Raw genomic sequence first — 19,170 nt, forward strand, 5'->3', positions numbered from 1 at the left:
GTGTACAGAATAACTGGTTAATCTAAAAAATTAAGATCGGAAAAAGTGGTAAGTATAAACAGAATAAGGGTGGTGCCATGGGAATAAACTGAAAAGTGGAAGGGTTAGAGGTTTCAGCAAAGATGAAGAATACATTTAGGAATAGTATGGCATAGGAAGAGATAGAATAATAGGAAGTTATGATGTAATAAAATATTTCAGTACTTTTGATTATAGAACTGAAACAGTTATGAATGATACAAAATCAAAGATGTGATCAAGTATATTATCATTTCTTAGTATATCTAAGGAGTAGTGGTCATGAGAGTTGAGTAAATTCAAGAGTAGGCTATTTAGTGAGATTGAGGGAGTATCAGGAAATGAAGTCCTTTAGGATAAAGGCCAGTAGAGTGTAGAAGAAAATGGTGAGTCACTCCCTGAACCCATTGTAAAAGGTGGGGGAAATGGCCTGGAGCTAGTAGGTATTTGTCATAAATTTGATTGGAGTGAACTTCAAATGAGAAGTTGTTGGGTTATGGTAACAGAGGAGAGAGTTTGAAGGTGGAAATGGGAAGAAAGTGATATTACAACTTCCCCCTTTGGGATAAAGTTTTCCAAGTTATCTGTTGGAGCTTGAGAGGAATAAGTCTAAAATGAAGTGAATTTTGTTGTTTGTGGAAGAGGAATTTCAGACAGTACATTGGAAAGGGTCAGGTGAATGAAAGTGGGGCAGTAATCATGATGTAGGTAAGGATAAGAGTCACTGGATGTTGAAATACTTCATTTTTTTTTTTTTTAACTCTGGAAATCATTGTCACCAAGGAGATGGTGTGAGAGAGAGTGGCATTTGGTATCTTCTCATTTGATTAATAGTGAATATATACCTCTAGTAGTAGATCAGTTCACTTGTTGAACAGAAACTTCGAATTTAGTATTGTTAGCTAGTAATCTTTATAGACTATTTCAGAACTGCATAATTCTTAATACCTTTTTCCTCTTTTGCTATTACTGACTGAAGAAATGGAATAGTGCTGCACAAGACTGAGAGACATTTTAAAATTTTTATCTGTTACATGGATTAGCCAAAGACCCGGTGACAAAACCATTGATAGTGAGCCTCTGCATTTAGGTAGACTGGTCCTTGGGTCCATGCTCAAGATCAGTGTATTGTGGTAGACTGCCACAGCTTGCAGTCCACTCATATAGCCTTTTAGCATCACTTCTGTGCCTTAATGAGGATGCAAAGTAGGGTTTTTGTAGAACCTATTTACTTTCGTCAGTATTAATTTTTTTTTACATTTTACTAAACTGAAACTACTCTGTGAGTTGCTTGTGATCTTTTAAGTCTTAAAATTTATGTTCATGTATGAACTCTTTATGTGTTGTATTTTCTGTTCCTAGGAAATGGACGAGGTGGAGAATCCATTTATGGAGGATTTTTTGAAGGTAAGTAATTCTCCTTTGATAGGAAATCATTCACATTTATCAAAAGGGCACTGTGTATAAAGCTTGCTTTTCAGGATGCTTGGGGACATACAAAGAATAGGACATAGTCACTTTCAGTCCAGTATGTGCTATTAGTCTGATAGTTTGGTCATTGGGAAGAATGCACAGAAAATCAAGTTCAAGATCTCTGGGGTCACCAATATGTAAATTATTTAAAGAGACTCTAACCCTAAATACTTGTAGTCTTTAGATCACTTGTTTCCTCCGTATTCTAATTCCAGCAGTATACCCATGAACTTTAAAATTTTGCATTAAAGATTATTGGTTAACTTGATCTTAGAGATATGTGCAATAGCCTCTATTTTTTATTTTGCATTTCAAATTTTCTCTCTCTCCCTTTAGTCTCTTCCCCAGCCACTGAGAAGGGAAGCAATGTGAAACCCACTATACGTGTGAAATCATGTTAAACATTTCAATATTAGCCATGTTTTATGTATTTTTGTTTCTTTTGAATTGAGCAGTGACTTTATAAAAGCCCCTTTTATTCATCTACAATTGAACTAGTTTCCTCCCTAATTTTTGTTTTGAAAAAGGTTTTAAAAACCTTGCTTTGTGAAATTTTGTGTTGACCAAAGCTGTGGTCTTGAAACTCAGATTGCATATATGTTTTAAATCAAAAAGGTGTGTTAAAATGTTTATATAGGCCGCTAATATAATATTCTGTCAGTGTACTATACTGTCAAAAGAGAGAAGCTATGCATCTTCTGGAAAAGAAAATCTTTAACAGATCATTGGATAGCCATGTAACCTTGAACCAGAGGCTAGATTGATTGTTTGAGCCCCATTTTCTATATATTATAATTTTATTAATATGAAAGTGTTTTTCCCCTTTGTCATTTGTTAATTGTGAATTTGAGCTATATTTTAAATTTTCCTTGTTACTGAGCAGACAGATAAGTAGTTACCATTCATTAAACTATATAAACTTCTTGATACCTCATTAACACTGTGCATGGCATATGATAGGCACTTTGATAAATTTTTCTTGATTGATGTGTGTCATAGGTGAGAAAATAACTATTCCATCAGGAGTAATTATTTAGAAGTTCAGATAAAGAAAAGTTGAGTTATAGCAGAGTCATCTAGTATTACTACCTAATTGTAAAGTTTTGATATGTAAAGTCCCATCAGAAGAGTAGAGGCATTTAGCATTCTTTTGGTTTGTTGCTATTTTTTCTGTCAAAGAGTTCCTTCAAAAATTGTGTAGGGGTGAGAGGCAGTCCCACTGAGAACTTTTTGTTTCTCCTTTATTTACTACTATATGAGGGTCTAGTTGGGCAAATATTTTCATCTTTTTAAAAATCCAGACCTATAATTGAAGCTCCATTAACCAGTGCAAATGAGCAGCTGCTCTGCAGTTTAGTCTTGGAGAGTTGCTTGAGGGAGTGAGACTTGAAATGTCTTGCCTAGGGTCATAGAGCTAATATGTGTCAGAAACAGAGCTTGAGCCCAGGTTTTCTCACTCTGTGATTAGCTTTCTATATTCTACGTCAGAAATTCTTTACCGGAGGCCCAGGAGCTTTCCAGAAAATATTTTGATAAATATTTTTATCATAATTGATTTCCTTTGTAATTCTATGTGTTTCATGCATTTACATTCTTTTGAGAAGGGAGTCCATAGACTTCATGAAAATGCCAGAAGAGCCTGTGACACAAAAAAGGTTAAGAACCCCCACATATGGTTATTCTGCCTCTCTTCTTTATTGCATATTTCCTTGTGTATATTAAGGAAAAACTTTTTAATTATCTTCATTCGTATGGGCCTCTATTATCCATTAGGGCTAGGGTAGAACTTGATTCAACAGTAATGCATTCTTTAGCTGCCAATCAACACACACATTTATTAAATGCCTTCTTTGTGCTATTCACTGTGCTAGAACTCAGGAATATAAAGGAGTGGACCAACCCCCTACCCAAAAGGACCTTATCTTCTTTTGGGTGGGAGATGAAAAGTACATAAGTATTAGAATAAACATGAAGAGAATAAATACAAATTGGAAGTGATTACAAGATAGTTTCAAAAGTAAGAGCACCAGGAGTTAGAGAGATCAGTAAAGAGTTCTGTTAGAGAAGATGATGTCTGACCTGTGTTTTGAAGGAAAAAAGATTCTTTGAGATGGAGGTGAGGAGAATACCTTCTAGACAGGGAGGACAGTTGAAAATTTCAGTAGGCATTTTGCAGTATGGGTCCAAAGCTCGGGATAGAAATACTAGGAAAGGGGGAGTAACAGAGCTGTGTCAGTGGAGTGAAGGCCCAATTGAGGTTGGACAATATGAATTTATAATATGAGGAACTCTACACCTCTAGGCAGCTTCCTCCTGCTCTGGTCAGCAGCAGATGAAAAGGGGTGGAAGAAGTAGATGGTAGGATAACCCAGGATTGGGCTTGCACAGGTGGACAGCAGGTAGGAGAACAGCACAGTGTAGATAGAATTGAACTGACTATAAGAACAGAATCATGATGGGAAAGGGAAGACAGAGCAAGATGATATGCAGCTATTTTTGTTATTCTCTATTGATGGAAAAAATTTTGTAAATTTTGAAGTTTCTGAGTTTCCAAATTTACATTTCCTAAAATGTGCCTTTATTAGCATAAAGAAATTGTCAGAAAGTAGAAGTGAAAATTAATGTTGTGTGTTTATATGTGTGTGTGTGTGTGTGTGTGTGTGTGTGTGTGTGCGTGCACATGTTTAACCTCGGATTGAAAACTTTGCTTCTTTAGATGAGAGTTTTGCTGTTAAACACAACAAAGAATTTCTGTTGTCAATGGCCAATAGAGGAAAGGATACTAATGGTTCACAGTTTTTCATGTAAGTATTAATCATCTGTATAATAATAGCCAGCTCATCCTGATTACTTGCTTCATTGCTTACAATAGTCACTAGAGAATAGAGAGAGATTAAGACTCGATGGTAGGAAAGAATTATCAAGTGAACCATATTTGTGCAAATTTTTTCATTTCTCTCTGTGCTGAAAAATTGTCATCACAGTGTCCTGTGTTTTTTTGTTTGCACATTATTTATGTATATATTTCAATATCAACTAGGAGATTCTACATTTCCATCTTTGAGAAGCAAATCTGGAGGGTCACTACTATCTTTTAAGAGGAGATTAGAGGTTAGGATGGTTTTTAATGGCCATAGTAGCTGAATCAGGGGTAGTTCATTAGCGTGTTTGCTAATTAAGTCACTAAATAAGTTAAGGTTAATCTTTGGAAACATTCTTTATCCATTTCAGTCTTTTATTCAAGAAAACACTTCGCAACTCTGGTTTATTAATCCTTGGTAGTCTCAGAACCTACAATTCATGTCCTACTAGTGTTAGTGTCTGAGAGCACAAAGGACCAGTTTCTTGTTTCATATCTGTAGTCCTCATCCATTGTCTTGGTTAATCTTTAAATAGTCTCCTGATTTTTCTAAGGGGGCAGGAACTATTTCTCAGTATCTCTAGTACCTAATCTACTAGCTGACAGGTAGGCATCAAAAAATGCTTGTAAAACTAAAAGCGGTGGAGGTGAATATTAGCCATTTCAAAATGAGAGATCTTGGCTTCTCTAAAATTTCTAGCTTTATACATAACTATTTTAAACCTTTATCTTCCTGCACAAAAATTCCTTCCATTCCCAACTCCGGAATATCTGTGATCTTCCTTTGCTTATCATTCCTGTTGTTTAACTATAAAAACATGTTTTTGTCAGTAGATGTTGAAATAACTTGTAGGTTCCCACCATCATTTGATTCTTTCAAAAGTAGAAAACTCCTTTTTTGTTATAATTTTTACATCAATTCGCATTTCTACTCTTTATCTTTATTATAAAATATCCCCTATTTGACATATTTTTCCTGTTTTAAAATTGTTCTGCATTAATTTAAATCCCTGTTTTAAGCTACTGCTTTTTTGTAGCCAATCTCACATCCCTAAACTATTATTGCTCTGAATCAACAATTATGTAGCTTTTATGTCTAAACTCTGGATAGGAACGTGTTGCATTTACCTTCTTAATGTTTCACTTTCTCCTCTTTACCTTTGTCCTTTTGTTCTTGATCTACAATATCTTTTGTCACTTCCTCTTTTGTACTTTTTCAGTAATCACACAAAGTTTTTTGATCTTTAATGAGATTGATAGAACAAGTGTAATGTTTTCCAATTTTTACAAATGAAGAAAATGAATCTGAGTCTATATAGTCAAAATGTTAACACTTGAGAGGTCATCCAGCCTCATTGTTTTGTAGATGAGGAAATTGAGACCCAGACACTAAATGATTTGTGTTAAATCACACACCTAGTCAACAAGAAAGATAGAACTAGAGATCCAGTTTACTAATTTCCAAGTTGGTACTCTTTTCTGCTATACCATCCCATATTCCAAGGGTTCTTGACCTCAGGGGTCCAAGAACTTGGGTTTTTATTGGAGTTTTTTAAAAGGTTTTGATAACTATTTCAATATTTTGGTTTTCTTTGTGATCCTATGCATTTACAACATTGTTCTAAGAAAAAGTCCACAGGTTTCACCAGACTGCCAAAAGAAATTTGTGACACTAAAAAGGTTAATAACTCCTGCTCTGTAGGTGGTTTTTTTTTTTAATTGCATGATACATTTTCCACTTTTTAGGACTATTAGGTGACTATTTGTCCTTTTTTCTCAATAATTCTTAGTTTCCACCTTCTTGAGCATAAAGTTTTCATCCCTTCTAACATTACCTCTCAGGTGATTTATTTTAGGTATTTGTGGGGGTTTTGACCTAATGTTGGACATTGTATGAACAAAATTCCACATCAGAAGCCTTTTTGGGGGTCCTTAGAACTTCATTTTCAGGTACTAAGATTGATAGATAGATTAATAGATAGATCAGTGGAACACTCTTCTTTGTCTTGACCCTCATCACTTTTTTTGCTAGTAAGGCCAGGATAGCGCTTTAAAATAAACCCAACAGCTTGAATAGAATAATAAGGTGATTAAGAAGGAAGAGAGCCTAAAGGAAGGGTTAAGGCATTGGAATTGCTTAACTAGGAGAAACATAATAGGAAATAAAAGAACATATCCCTTGATTTTCTTTTGTGTTAAGTGTATGAACATTTTGAAAAGATCTTTTCCTAAGTCTATGGATAATACTGTGTTCTTCTTTATTACACCAGGAGTCATAATACCAAATAAACATCTTTGACTTGTTATTTGATTATTATTACTTCATGGAGTATTTATTTTTGTTACTCTTGCTGCTATGCATGAACTGAATTCATTCAGTTTTATATCTAAAATTCTAGTATCAAAGGAGAAATATATTGTCCCACTTAGCTTCTTTAGATCTACTAATACATTTTCCTACTATTGTTCTTGTGGTTTTACTTGATACAAGCTGCCTACAACAAAGTAGTAATCTCCTTCCTCATTTCTACTCTTCATTGCACTTTTGTTTTTACTTTCTCATTCCTTTCATTGTACTTTGAAGAATATCTGAATTAACACTTAAGACAGAGGGTAGGCGGAATATATATGTCAGGAAAGGCAGAGGGATGGTTAACTTAGATGTGAAAACCATCTATTTCCCACATAGTTTAGGCCCCCAACAATCAAAAGAAGGTAAAAATATCAGAGGAGACAGGGAGAGATAGTATACAAGTCTGCATGCTATGGGTTAAAGAAAAGTCCTGCTGTATGTGAGTGATGTCAGTTCTGCCACTCACTAGCTACGTGAACAAGTCCCTTTCAGTTTTGTTACCTATAAAATGGGCATTGGATTAGATATCTCCCAGTTGTCTTCTAGCACTAAAATTTTATGACTATATGAATGTATAAGTGGTTTGTGCGGGGAGACCAAGAGTGGGCAAATAATTAAAAGACTAATACTGTTCTGTTTGAAACAAAAAGAAACATCTCCCTCAAAGAAGAACTGTTTGGGGGGAGGGGAGGAGGAGCTTTACTGGACATCTCCTGGGTACAAAGCACCGTGCTAATGCTTTAGAGGATACAAAAACAATAAAGGTGTTCCTTGATTTCAAAAGAGATTACCAAGAAAGTACTCGGCTATTCTAGAAAGTAAAATATGGTAAGTGCTCTAAAATAGTGCCAGAGACCTGTGGGAGCTCAGAGGAATGAGCTATCACATGTTAGAAAGATTAGTAAATAGTAAAGGCTTTTATGTAGAGAATTCATGTTTGAACTAGATCTTGAAGGAATTGATATTAGGATTATAAAGTTGCAGAGATAGATCAGGCATGTGTTTTAAGAACCATTATGTCATGCTGAGAAGGTTGTCCTTAATTTTGTCGTTTATGGAATATCTTAGAATGTTTCTGCAAGGACATCCTCAGTGACTTTCATTTTCAGTCTTTTCTTAAAGAAAAGCCTCTTAAAGAGGCTACCTTCTCAAACCATTGTCCTTTCAAGCTAGCTCCTCTTTTTTACTTCTGAACTTTAACAATTATATTTTTTTCATTTTCATTGATGCTCACTATCTATCCCTTGCCACTAATTTTTCCCCCATCCAGTAGATCCCTCCCTTACAGTAAATAAGTAATCAAACAAAAATAGACATGTGTATGAAAATACAGTCCTTATTCTGAAAGAGGTAATGATAATCATTTCATATCATTTGAACCCCAATAAAAGCCAAAGCCTGAACTAACCAACCAGATATTCTTTGCTTTGCTCTAAAAATGCCCTTTCCTGTGTCAGCAATTTAAAGACCAGAGGATGCTGACCAGGGGCATTCTTCCTGTTTGTAACTACTAAAAGACAAAAAAAGGGTTAGGCAGCTAGGTGGTGCAGTGGATAGAGCACCAGTGCAGGAGTCAGGAGGACCTGAGTTCAAATCTCACCTCAATCACTTGACACTCTCCAGCTGTGTGTACCTTGGGCAGGTCACTTAACCCCAGTCACCTCATCCTGGGTCATCTCCAGTCATCCTGATGAATATCTGGCCACTAGATTCAGATGGCTCTGGAGGAGAAGTGAGACTGGTGACCTGCACAGCCCTCCCTCACTCAAAGCAAACTCAAGTACAAGTCATGTCATTATTTCTCTGATGGCATGGTCTTCATCGGCAACAATGGATGAACACACTAAAGGACAGGATGCTTCAGTTCATGTTAGTGTCTTACGGATATATACTATACAGGGGAAGCACAGATATCCTGGGATCTTAATTTCCAATTGACACTTTTTCATTTGTCTTGTCTTATTGTATTTATGACTTAATTCAACTATGAAACTTCCTTTTTCGTGGTATGGTTTAGCACATATGGAGACTATAAATTTGAGGGACATAGGCATCCTGAATTGAGATTGTTCTAAAATGTATTTAAGTCTGGTCATTCTTTCATCAGTCAGAATAGTTCTTCTGGCTCCATGATCATGTATCTGCTAGCTTTAAGGGAATAAAACAATATGAATTTATGTATCACCTAGCCTGTTTGCCTCTTTTAACCAAACTTTCATGTCGACAGTAGGAAACATGCTTCCTTCATTCCTAAGTCTTCCAGAGTTGGGATTGGTCACTGTGTTGGTCAGTTTTGAAGTTTTTCAAGGATTATTTCCTTTACATTATTTAATTCATCCTATAAATTGTTCTCTTGGTTATACTTCCTTCAGTAGACACCACTTCTACAACCATTCCCTCTCTGAATTTTTCACCATTTGTCATTTTTTATCATGGAGGAATATTATGTCATGTTCATATACTTGTTCTGGCAATCCCCTGTCAATGCATGTGTACTGCTTTCTAGCTCTTTGCTATAATAAACTGTGCTTTTATATTTATAAGATCTTTCTCCTTTAGGTAGATAATCTAAGTTTATGAGATACATTCTGTTTTGACTCAACAGGCATTTCCCAACAACTGCAAAACAACTTTCTCTCCTCAGAGTACATTTTGCAAAAGCAGTTTAATAGCATTTAGGTGATTTGTTTAACTTCAAGTAAGAGAAGCTACTGCCTCTACTTCCTCACTTTCTAGTCATGCCTAAAACGCCTATAATCTGTATTCTCTCCCCCATGTTCTATAACCCTGTTTCCAAGGTTACCATTGGCATCATAATTTCCCTATCTAATGACCTGTTCCTAGTCCTTACTTCCTTGAACTTTGTTTATCATTTGATGCTATTAACTGCCCCTTCTTGAATACTCTTCTTTTGGAGAAGGATCTCCTGCTCTAGTCTGATTCTCTTCTTGTTTGACTTCTTAGACTCTTTTCCTAGCTCATCTTCCTCCTCCTTGGAACCCTGAAGTGTACATATCCTCAAGGCTCTGTCTTTGGTCCTCTTCTCTTATCTGTTGTATATTTCCTCTCTGGGCAATTTCATTGTATTCTCACAGATAGTAATTACCTCTATGCTGATGGACCCCAAATATATATCTCTTATCCCAACTTTTCTCCTGTGCTTCAGTTCTTTATTTCCACTTACTTGCTGTATGTTTAAATATCTTGCTAAACCTCAAACTCAGAATGTTTAGGAGAATTCTCTCAAAATAAATAGCAGTTAACTAAAGAACAATTAACTTTAATATAAGTCCACTAAATGTGAAGATTAAATTACAAAATGCTCCTTAAATACTTAAGCTGGAGGATTTCAGTATAATAAAAATGTCAGTTTACATATTTAAACTGCCAATGAGTTACTTTATGAATCTAGATAAAATGACAATTCATTTAGAGGAACAAAAAACATAGTAATCAAGGAAAATAAGGTAGGAATGAAGAAGAAATAGCACTTTCTCATTTCAAATGATAACATAAAGCCGTAGCACTCCTCAAAATCCTTTGGGATTGGTGAAAAGATAGAAAAATAGAAGTTAACAAATTAGACAAGGGAAATGAGAAATAATTCAGTAACCTACTATTTGATAAATCTGAATGTAGAAATTAGCTAAGAAAGAACTACTAAGAAAACTGGAAAGCAGTCTGTCAGGTAATACATTTGGATCAGCCAGTCAGGAAACATTAAATGCCTGCTGTGTGTCTGGCAGTTAACTAAGGACTAGAGATACAAAAAGAGGCAAAACACAGTCCCTGCCTTCAAGGACCTTAATAATCTGATGGGGAAGATAAGATGCAAACAAATATAAACAAAGCAAGGTATTTAAGAAATAATTAATAAAAAGAAAGGCTTCCTGTAGAAGGTGGGATTTTAGTTGGGACTTAAAGGAAGCCAAGGAGCTCAGTAATCAGAGCAGAAGGGGGAAAGAATTCCAGACATGAGGGACACTCAGAATGTTTGGAGCAAAGAGACAGAGTATCTTGTTCTTGCAACAGCTAAGCTAGTGTTACTGAATCAGAGAGTATGTCTTTGCTCGGGAGTAATGTATAGAAAAACTGAAGAGGTAGGAGGGACTAGGTTATGAAGGGCTTTAAAAAGCCCATCACAAAACCACATTTTGTTCAATCCTGGAGGCAGTAGGAGTCTCTGGAGTTGATTTAGTACAGTCAGTAACATATCTGATATGAATCAGACCTGCATTAATGGATGATGGATGGGAGTGGGGAGAGACTTGAGGCAGACCATCCCACCAACAGGCTGTTGAAATAATCCAGGTGTGAGGTGATGAAGGCCTACAAGATCAGGGAAAAAAAGGCTTATTTCAGAGATGTTGCAAAGGTGAAATGAACACACCTTAGTGTGTTTTTTCTCTCAATTCTGACCAGGCCCCCATGTGTTCCTCCTTTTGCTCTCACTTCATTGGCCCCATCCGCAGACTGTCCTTCATCTGTGTGCTGATCCCCTCTCTCCCTCCTTCCCTTTACCTTGTCCACAGGCAAATTGACTATACATAAAAATCACATTATGTAGAGGTCTGTGGAACAGTCCACTTATGTAAAGTGAGAACCGTCTATAAGACTAGGTGCTATTCCCTAGAACAGCAATTGTCAGAGGATATCAACAGTTCTCAACAGAACTGAAAATGATAATTACATGAAAAAATGAAATGCAAATAAAAATAACCCTGAAGTTTTGCCTAATAACAAGCAAATGTGTAAAGATAATAAAAGATAAGAGTTAATATTGTTAGAAGCGTTATGCTAAGATAGTCATGTTAATAATGCATTATTGGTGAAGGTGTGAAGTAGTACACCCATTCTGGAAAATAATTTAAAATTATGAAAATAAAATGACGAAGATACTCTTTGACCCAGATATTCCACGATGAGACTTATACTCCAAGGAGGCCATTGGTAAGAAGTCTCCTTATCTCCTTATATACCAAAAATACAAAGCAGTAAAATCAGTCATGGTAGTAAAGAATCTAAAATAAAGTATATGACCATTATTTGGGAGTTGGCTAAGCAAACAGTGTGTTAATATAATGAGATATTACCGTGCTATAAGAAACAATGAATATGAATAACAGAGAAACATGGGAAGAGTTAGATAAACTGGTGCAAAATGAAATGAGAAGAGCCAGGAAACAACGATACACAGTGACTGCAGCAATGTAAATGGAAAAAGCAACTGCAAAACAATTGAAACTGAATGTTGGCAAAAGTGTGAAGTGTGGCCCCAAAGAGGATAAAGGACAGCTCCCTGGGCCTTTGCAGAGGTGAGAATTTCACAGGTGTGGATCATTGCTTACCTAATGTTGGAGGGCTTTTGCTTTTTAAGGTGTTGATCAGTTTGCCTTTTTTTTCTCTTTTTAAACAAAGTTCTTTGTTATGACAGATGGGTCTCTGGAAGAGAAAGGGTAGAAATATAGTAGAAAATCTAAACATGTAAAAACAAAAGATATCAATAAAAAGTGTTAAATGTCAATTTGTAATAGTCTGCCCACAAAACACAAAGTGTGCTCCTCTTTCTAACTTCTTTTTTCTGTTGATAACACCATTTTCTTAGTTATTATTGCTTCTTCATTCACCCTCACTTCCCATTTCAAATAAGTAGTAGCCCAATCCTGTTGATTCCACCTCATCAAAATCTAGAATCCTTTCCTATACCTGCTTTAACACTCTTGCCTGAACTGAGTTTTAGTCGGAATCAATTCCTCCTTGATGCTTTTCTTGATTCTCAAAGCTAGAGAAGTGATTCTTCCTTAAGCTCTCAGCCCCCTCTGTTTGACCTCTAAAATGTACTTCATCATTTTCAGTCTTGTGTTATTTGTGTACATCTTGCTCTCCCCTACTTCATTGTGATCTTATCAGCAGGAACTGTTAACTACTTTTCATTTTTTTTTTCTATTCTCACTGTCTAGCTCAGTACTTAGCAGGTACTTAATATATTTGTTGAATTTATTTATGCTTAGTATTGCTAGTCTTATATTTCATAATTCCAGTCTCATAAGAGGAATTATCTTTATAGCTTTTCTTGCCCATAGGGTTCCCATAGTTTTGGAGAAGATGAATACGATTTCTATTTGGGATGTGTTGATTGAGTTTGAGGTTATGATAGGACATGCACATGAAGAACTTTTAGGGGGCATTTAAAAATCTGGAACTGGAGATAAAAGCTTGAAATTTGGAAGCCACCTGCATAGAAGCTTGAAGAAAGTGCTAAGGGAGTGAGGGGGAAAGGGTGCTGAAAACTGTACCTTGGGGAAAGCTTTACATTTAGGGTTAAAATTATGAAGAGCTAGTGAAGGAGACTGGAGGAACATTTAGAAATAGAATACAGATCATAATAGCAATGACTGTTCAGTTTTGTCTTAGCACTCTTAAGTACCTCACATGTTACCTGACACATAGTAAGTAAGATATCTTGTTTGATTGTCAGGGAAGCCAAGTGGAAGAGAGATTCAAAAAAGGCCATGCAAAACCAACTATGCTGCCCAAAACTTGAAAAGGAAAAAGGGGTCCTGAATGAGAAAAGTTTAAGAAGCCCTGCTCTAGATTGAGAGATGATAGTGAAAAGTGCAATGGAATAAACCATAAAAACAGAGGTTTTCTTTTTTTGTTGTTATTTTTTACCAGAGAAGTTTTTGAATGATGACAAAGCAATGATCTAAAAATGACTGGGCAAAAAAAATAATTTTTCCCTGGACCCATGTGAATATGGGAGACAACCAGGTTATCTGGGACATATAAGGCACATCTGCCAGGGACAGCCGTTCTTTTCAGTAAATGGGAGGAGATAAGACTGTTGGAAAAATACAAGTTGGAAACCTATTTGCATTACAATACAATTAGGGAACTAGTCAAAAGGTTTGATAGAAACAGTAAATCATTACTTTAAATATGTAGAGAGGGTACACTTGAGCTGGATAAGGAAGGTTGGAAGGTTTTATGCGTAGGGTAATGATTCTAGATAACAGGAATTAGAGACACTGAAGTATGAGAGGTAGCCTGAAGACATTGAGAGAAAAAGTGAGAGAAGAGACTAAAATGAGAAACCTGTATCTAAGTAGCAATCAGTTTCCAGGTTTTAAATTAGAAGGTGTTCTTTAGTTAACATTCCTACATGAGAAGATGATATTTGTAACTCATAAAAACTTTCTCACTGTTAGGGCAGTTAGAAGAGCTACATATATAGAGAGAGAGAGCATGAGCACACAGGTGTGAGTTTAAATATGAAGGGATAATAATCTAAAAAAGATAAAATTAAAGGGTGAGAGAGGAATGTACTGGGAGAAAGGGAAGGGGAGAGGTAGAATGGGGTAAATTATTTCACATAAAAGAGGCAAGAAAAAGCTTTTATAATGGAGGGGAAGGTGGAGGAAGGAAGGGGAAGTGAGTGAATCTTAACTCTCATTAGAATTGGCTCAAAGAGGGAATAACACACTCAGTTGAGTATAGAAATTTTTCTTATCTAGAAGGGAGGGCAGATTGGGGGAGGGGGTAGTCAGAAGCAAAACATTTTTGAAGAAGGACATTGTGAAAGGAGAGAGAATAGAATAAACGGGAGGGAGGGGTAGGACAGAGGGAAATACAGTTAGCAATTACTAGTAACTGAAAAATTTTGAAGCAAGTTAATCTGATAAAGGGCTCATTTCTCTGTTCTTTATAATGTGAGACAATAAATTATCTGTGGCCTGATGTTATAATTCCAATAGCCCTTCTTAACAAGTTTTACCTTTATGTATACAGTTGATCTTTAGTCCCTTGTCCTATAATTTGTCTTAATACACAGTTTAAATTACTCAAAACTTTCAGGTTAGAGTGAAAAATGAAGGGCAAGGGAGTAGAGATTAAATAAAACATCTTCATACTTAGAACTTTTTAAATTTCTGATTTTGCCTTTACTATAGACTAACATTTTCAGGGTTTGACAAAAAACTCAGTCCTGGAATTATTTCTCTGTCATATAGTGTTATACCTTAATAATGGTTAAACATGTTATTTGCTACATGTCAGGTACTATCAGACATATGATTAAAGTACAGTTACGTTTCCTTATTCCATATTTAGTACTAACATTAAAGCATAGTATATATCCAGGATGTCTTTTCTTGTCAGTTTTAATTCTGTTAATTAAAAATAACATTAAATTAATCTATCTGCAACTTTGTTTCCAATGCAATTGTTTTCTTTTCCTTTTTAGAGGTGCTAACTTTGTTTTTCTCTGACTTTGTTTTAATTCTTCTATCTGATGATGACCTCATAAGAACAACTAAACCTACACCTCATTTAGATGGGTAAATATTTTTCATTTATTTTTCTTCTGCTACTTACTTTTAATTTTTTTTATTGAAACCAAAAACTTAACATTTAGTCATTTTAATTTATCTGCATAGGCACCATGTTGTTTTTGGACAAGTGATCTCTGGTCAAGAGGTTGTGAGAGAGATTGAAAACCAGAAAACAGATGCATCCAGCAAACCATATGCTGAAGTACGAATACTTAGCTGTGGGGAGCTAATTCCCAAATCCAAAGGTAAGGATAAATTAAACATTTCTAAGCATATCACATGTATTTAAAATATGCAGTGACTCCAGGTCATTAGAAAAAGATCATTACCCCATGACTGCTAATATGTCTTCCATTATATTGTTCATTCATTTAATTTATATCTGTGTTCTCTAATTTTGATTTCCACCTTTCTGCTTTTGCAATATTTTGTTTTGAAAAAAGGAATCAATGAGAAATTAGAAGTTAAAATGGAGCAATTTTAGATTGATAAACTTTTAAAGGAATAAATTAATTTCTTTTCCCACTGTGGACTCAACTAACATCCAATAATGTTTGGGAAAATATGCTTATTGCCAAAGGTAGTAACTCCATTCCTTACATTTAGACTTTTGATGTCAATTTTCTGACATGTTATGCATTTAGTTTTTTTGAGGTATTTTGTTGGAAAGTTCTTTGAAAAATATCTGCTAAAAAATGGCTGTCACCACACATTTTCAACATTTAGTTCATTCAAAAGAATGAAGAAAAACCATTTCCAAGAAATGAGCATTAAGCAGTATTTTCATGTTCTAGTATAAAACTAAGTTTGTTTAGTTGAATCATGCATTAGACTATGAACAGAAGCCTCAGAATTTGTAACCTTTCAGTGTCTTTATCAACGTTGTTCAGGACCCTTGTAAAATTGTGCTCTTGACTATTTCAGATAACGAGACTTGTCATCAATTTGGAATCTTGAGTGTTTTGAGTTATACAAAAGCCAAAGTGAGATTGATATAGAAAAATCAGAATCATTGTCCTTACTTAATTTTTTCTATTTTCCAGAGGTTACAATTTATTTCTCTTTTCACCTAGCTCAAGTCTTGATCATCTTGACAAAGAAAATTTTTCATCCCCTTCTTGTCATTCTGCACGTAGGATGGTAGTCTGCAGGAACCAGTTAAATTTGATCTTGGACTTTTCAACCTCTTAACCACCATTCCTATCTCTTACCTTGTCTCCCTTATATAAAAACAGTGGATATGACTCATAAGTTTGTGTTCTGCTTAATGCCCTAGGATACAGTAAAAAGTGAAATGTTCATGAAGCTCTTTTAGCTTCTTGCAGGCAGGCATACCATATTAATTTATATAAAAAATAAAAGGTGGTAAAGAGGAGAAATGAGACTGTATGAAACTTAAATTCTAGTATCAGCTTTGCCACTTCGTAGCAGTATAAACTTTGGGATAGCATTCAACTTCTCTTGGTCTTAGTTTCCTTATCTTTAAAGGATTGAACTAGAAGATGATCTCCAAAGCCTTCCCAACTGTAAACATTTTGGTGATTCTGCAGTCTATTAATATTTTCATATTGAGGACCCTAGGCTTATGATGTTAGCTATTTAACCATCTTAAAGGATATTCTCACAACTGGGATGTTATGGTCTGTTTAAGACCTGCTTTTTTTTTTTTTTAAACATACTCTTAAACATCATTAAATTGTTTACTGTTAGCTTTTCTTTTTCTTTTGATTTTTTACTTCTAAGGTCTTTTGAGTTGGAATCTGTTCCCCAAAATTCATTAGCTGAATATGGTAGGTTTCTTTGCAGCTTTCAAAAATAGAACTTGAAAGAACAAAATAGAATTAAATATCCTTCGACATTTTCCATAAACAATTCACATGTAGATATTCTTTGGGTAATTAAAGGAAATGGTTGATAGAATTTTTGGATAGGGAAAGAGAACATGAATTAAGACAAATCCCTGTGTAATTTCATTTATATTACTATAAAGCAGCTCTCACTTAGAAGAATATTGTGGCATCCCCAGGCATTGTTTGGCTACATGTGACCAAGGCATGATAGTGTCAGGTATATTCATTCATATGCCTGTCTTCTAGAGACCAGATAAATTTTCAGAGAAGTTGGGGGAGATAGCACTCCTAATTCCTTGTCCAGACTTCCATGACAAGGATAGATTTGTTCCAGGAATGCTGTAAGACAGATTTTCCATGCCTATTCTGTTCTGACACACACCTGTTGAAACAGGCAGAAATATTTGTGGCATGAGCTTAGTTAACAGAGTGAATGGTACTTGCTACTTTTTCTTTTAGCAGCTGCCATTCAGAATATTTGCCTGAGTGGCTTTTTCCATACTTTTGGAGGGACAGGCAGTATAATGCATACAGTTTTTAAGCCCTATTTTCTTTTTGAAAATTATACCAAATTGAAAGCAACAGAATGCCTTTGTTTAATACTGTAGGGTGTTCACCATCATATTTTAAAAGCCTTGTTTGAGAGTTGTGCAGTGACACCCCACTTTAAAAAAGAAATAAATACAGAATCTTTTTTTTCTTTTTTTAACTGCCTGAAAGAAAACAAAAAGACTTCTGAAGAAAACTGACTGTCTGGGCCTACCTGTATATTATCTTGGTGAGTCCTGGGCACTCTTCTTGGGCCTTTTTTCCCCTTGCTCTATTGGAGATCTGCTTCTTGTAGTATTCCTGTATGCCAGAGAATGTAACTGTGTTGAGATCCATGGATTAGGCTCTTCTAATAGAGATAGATAGAGATAGGATACTGTGTAGAGGCTAACAAGGTCTTGTAAGGGCAGAATGGATGCATAAAGGATATAGGCACATGAGCCTTCTTATGATACATTTATCTTAACAAAGGTACTATGTGGTTTATATAGAAGTTTCTTGTGACATAATTTTTGCAGAGATTACAGAGGCTATTGCCATTGATAAGAGAGATTTTTAAAATATTTCTTCAAAATAGAAAAAAATTATTATAGCCCAAAACTGTTGCTTTTCAACAAAAAAAGAAGGGACAATTAAAGTAATAAAGTAGAAAGCTAGTGAATCTTGTATATAAGAACCAAATGAAATAAGCTAATAGAGCCTAAATTTTTATGGTCCTGGTTGCCCAGTGCAGTGTTTTTATGATATAGTCAAGAAAATAAACACAGTGAAATTGGTTGAGCAGATAGTTTTAATGAAGCTTGTTACTGAAAGTGTAGTGGGGAGGTTGAATGTAGAATGTTTGAGAGACACTATTAAAGATAAATGAAGTTAACCTTTAATAAAAGAAGAATTATTTGTAGGTCAAGTGGCATGAGATTGATGTGGTTTCTTTTCAGAGTACATTTTATTAAAGTCCCAAAGTAGTTTTCTTTGTGAATAGTGAAAGTGAGATTGGTAGAAACAAAATTCTGTATACCACAGGAGTAGAAATATCTCCCTAGAGATGTCTTCTCCCCCCCCGCCTTTCTTTTTTTGGGAACAGACCTAGAATAGTCATTATTTGATTTTTTGCAGGGAGAGGAGAGGAAGGAGAAAAGGATTCTTGACACATGATTTTATTGGTGTATGGCGTTGATCTGAAATCCACTAATACATTGACTCTCCTATAATATTTTTTGGGGTGGGTAAGGAACAAGACATGAGAAATTGCCAGTGAGAAAGTTCCCTCTACTAAAGCAGATCTACAGCTTATATACAGCTTATATCCTGTGCTAGCAAACCACATGGATCCCACAAGACTACTACGATTAATATATAATTGGGAAATCTTTAATAAAAATACAGTGAAACATAGATAATATTAACTTGTGGTTTTTTAAAAGTTAGTATATAGTTCACAAGGATCTTTACGTATGGTTTAGTGGCCCCTGTTTCCATGCGAGTTTGACACCACTGGTCTTTACAGAGTTGTCTGTGGGCAACTAACTATGATATTGCTCTGTGGTCCTGGAACCCAGTTCTGTCTTACTCTGAGTCTACTTTTCTCTCCTATGTAAAGTACTGCCTTATATTATCTGTAACCCTGATAGTCTTAGAGGATTGTTTGGTACACTAAAAGGTAAAGTGACTTGCTTATGGTCACAGAGTCAGTATTTTTCAGAGACAGGACTCCAAAGCCTCCTCTCCCCTTCTGCC

The 19,170-nt window shown here is 35.4% G+C and overlaps 1 protein-coding gene across 4 annotated transcripts in view; it reads left to right on the top strand.

Annotated features, from left to right (window-relative positions):
* PPIG (peptidylprolyl isomerase G) overlaps window positions 1-19,170 on the top strand; it is a 75,307-nt gene that overhangs the window by 45,356 nt on the left and 10,781 nt on the right. For all 4 annotated transcript variants that reach the window (XM_072612247.1, XM_072612249.1, XM_072612250.1 and 1 more), the window contains 4 exons: window positions 1,381-1,425; window positions 4,208-4,295; window positions 15,011-15,040; window positions 15,140-15,279. In XM_072612247.1, the coding sequence (XP_072468348.1) occupies window positions 1,381-1,425; window positions 4,208-4,295; window positions 15,011-15,040; window positions 15,140-15,279 (303 nt within the window). The remainder of the gene's footprint in view (window positions 1-1,380; window positions 1,426-4,207; window positions 4,296-15,010; window positions 15,041-15,139; window positions 15,280-19,170) is intronic.

This window comes from Notamacropus eugenii, chromosome 5, assembly GCF_028372415.1.
Source record: "Notamacropus eugenii isolate mMacEug1 chromosome 5, mMacEug1.pri_v2, whole genome shotgun sequence".
NCBI classification, from domain to species: Eukaryota; Metazoa; Chordata; class Mammalia; order Diprotodontia; family Macropodidae; genus Notamacropus; species Notamacropus eugenii.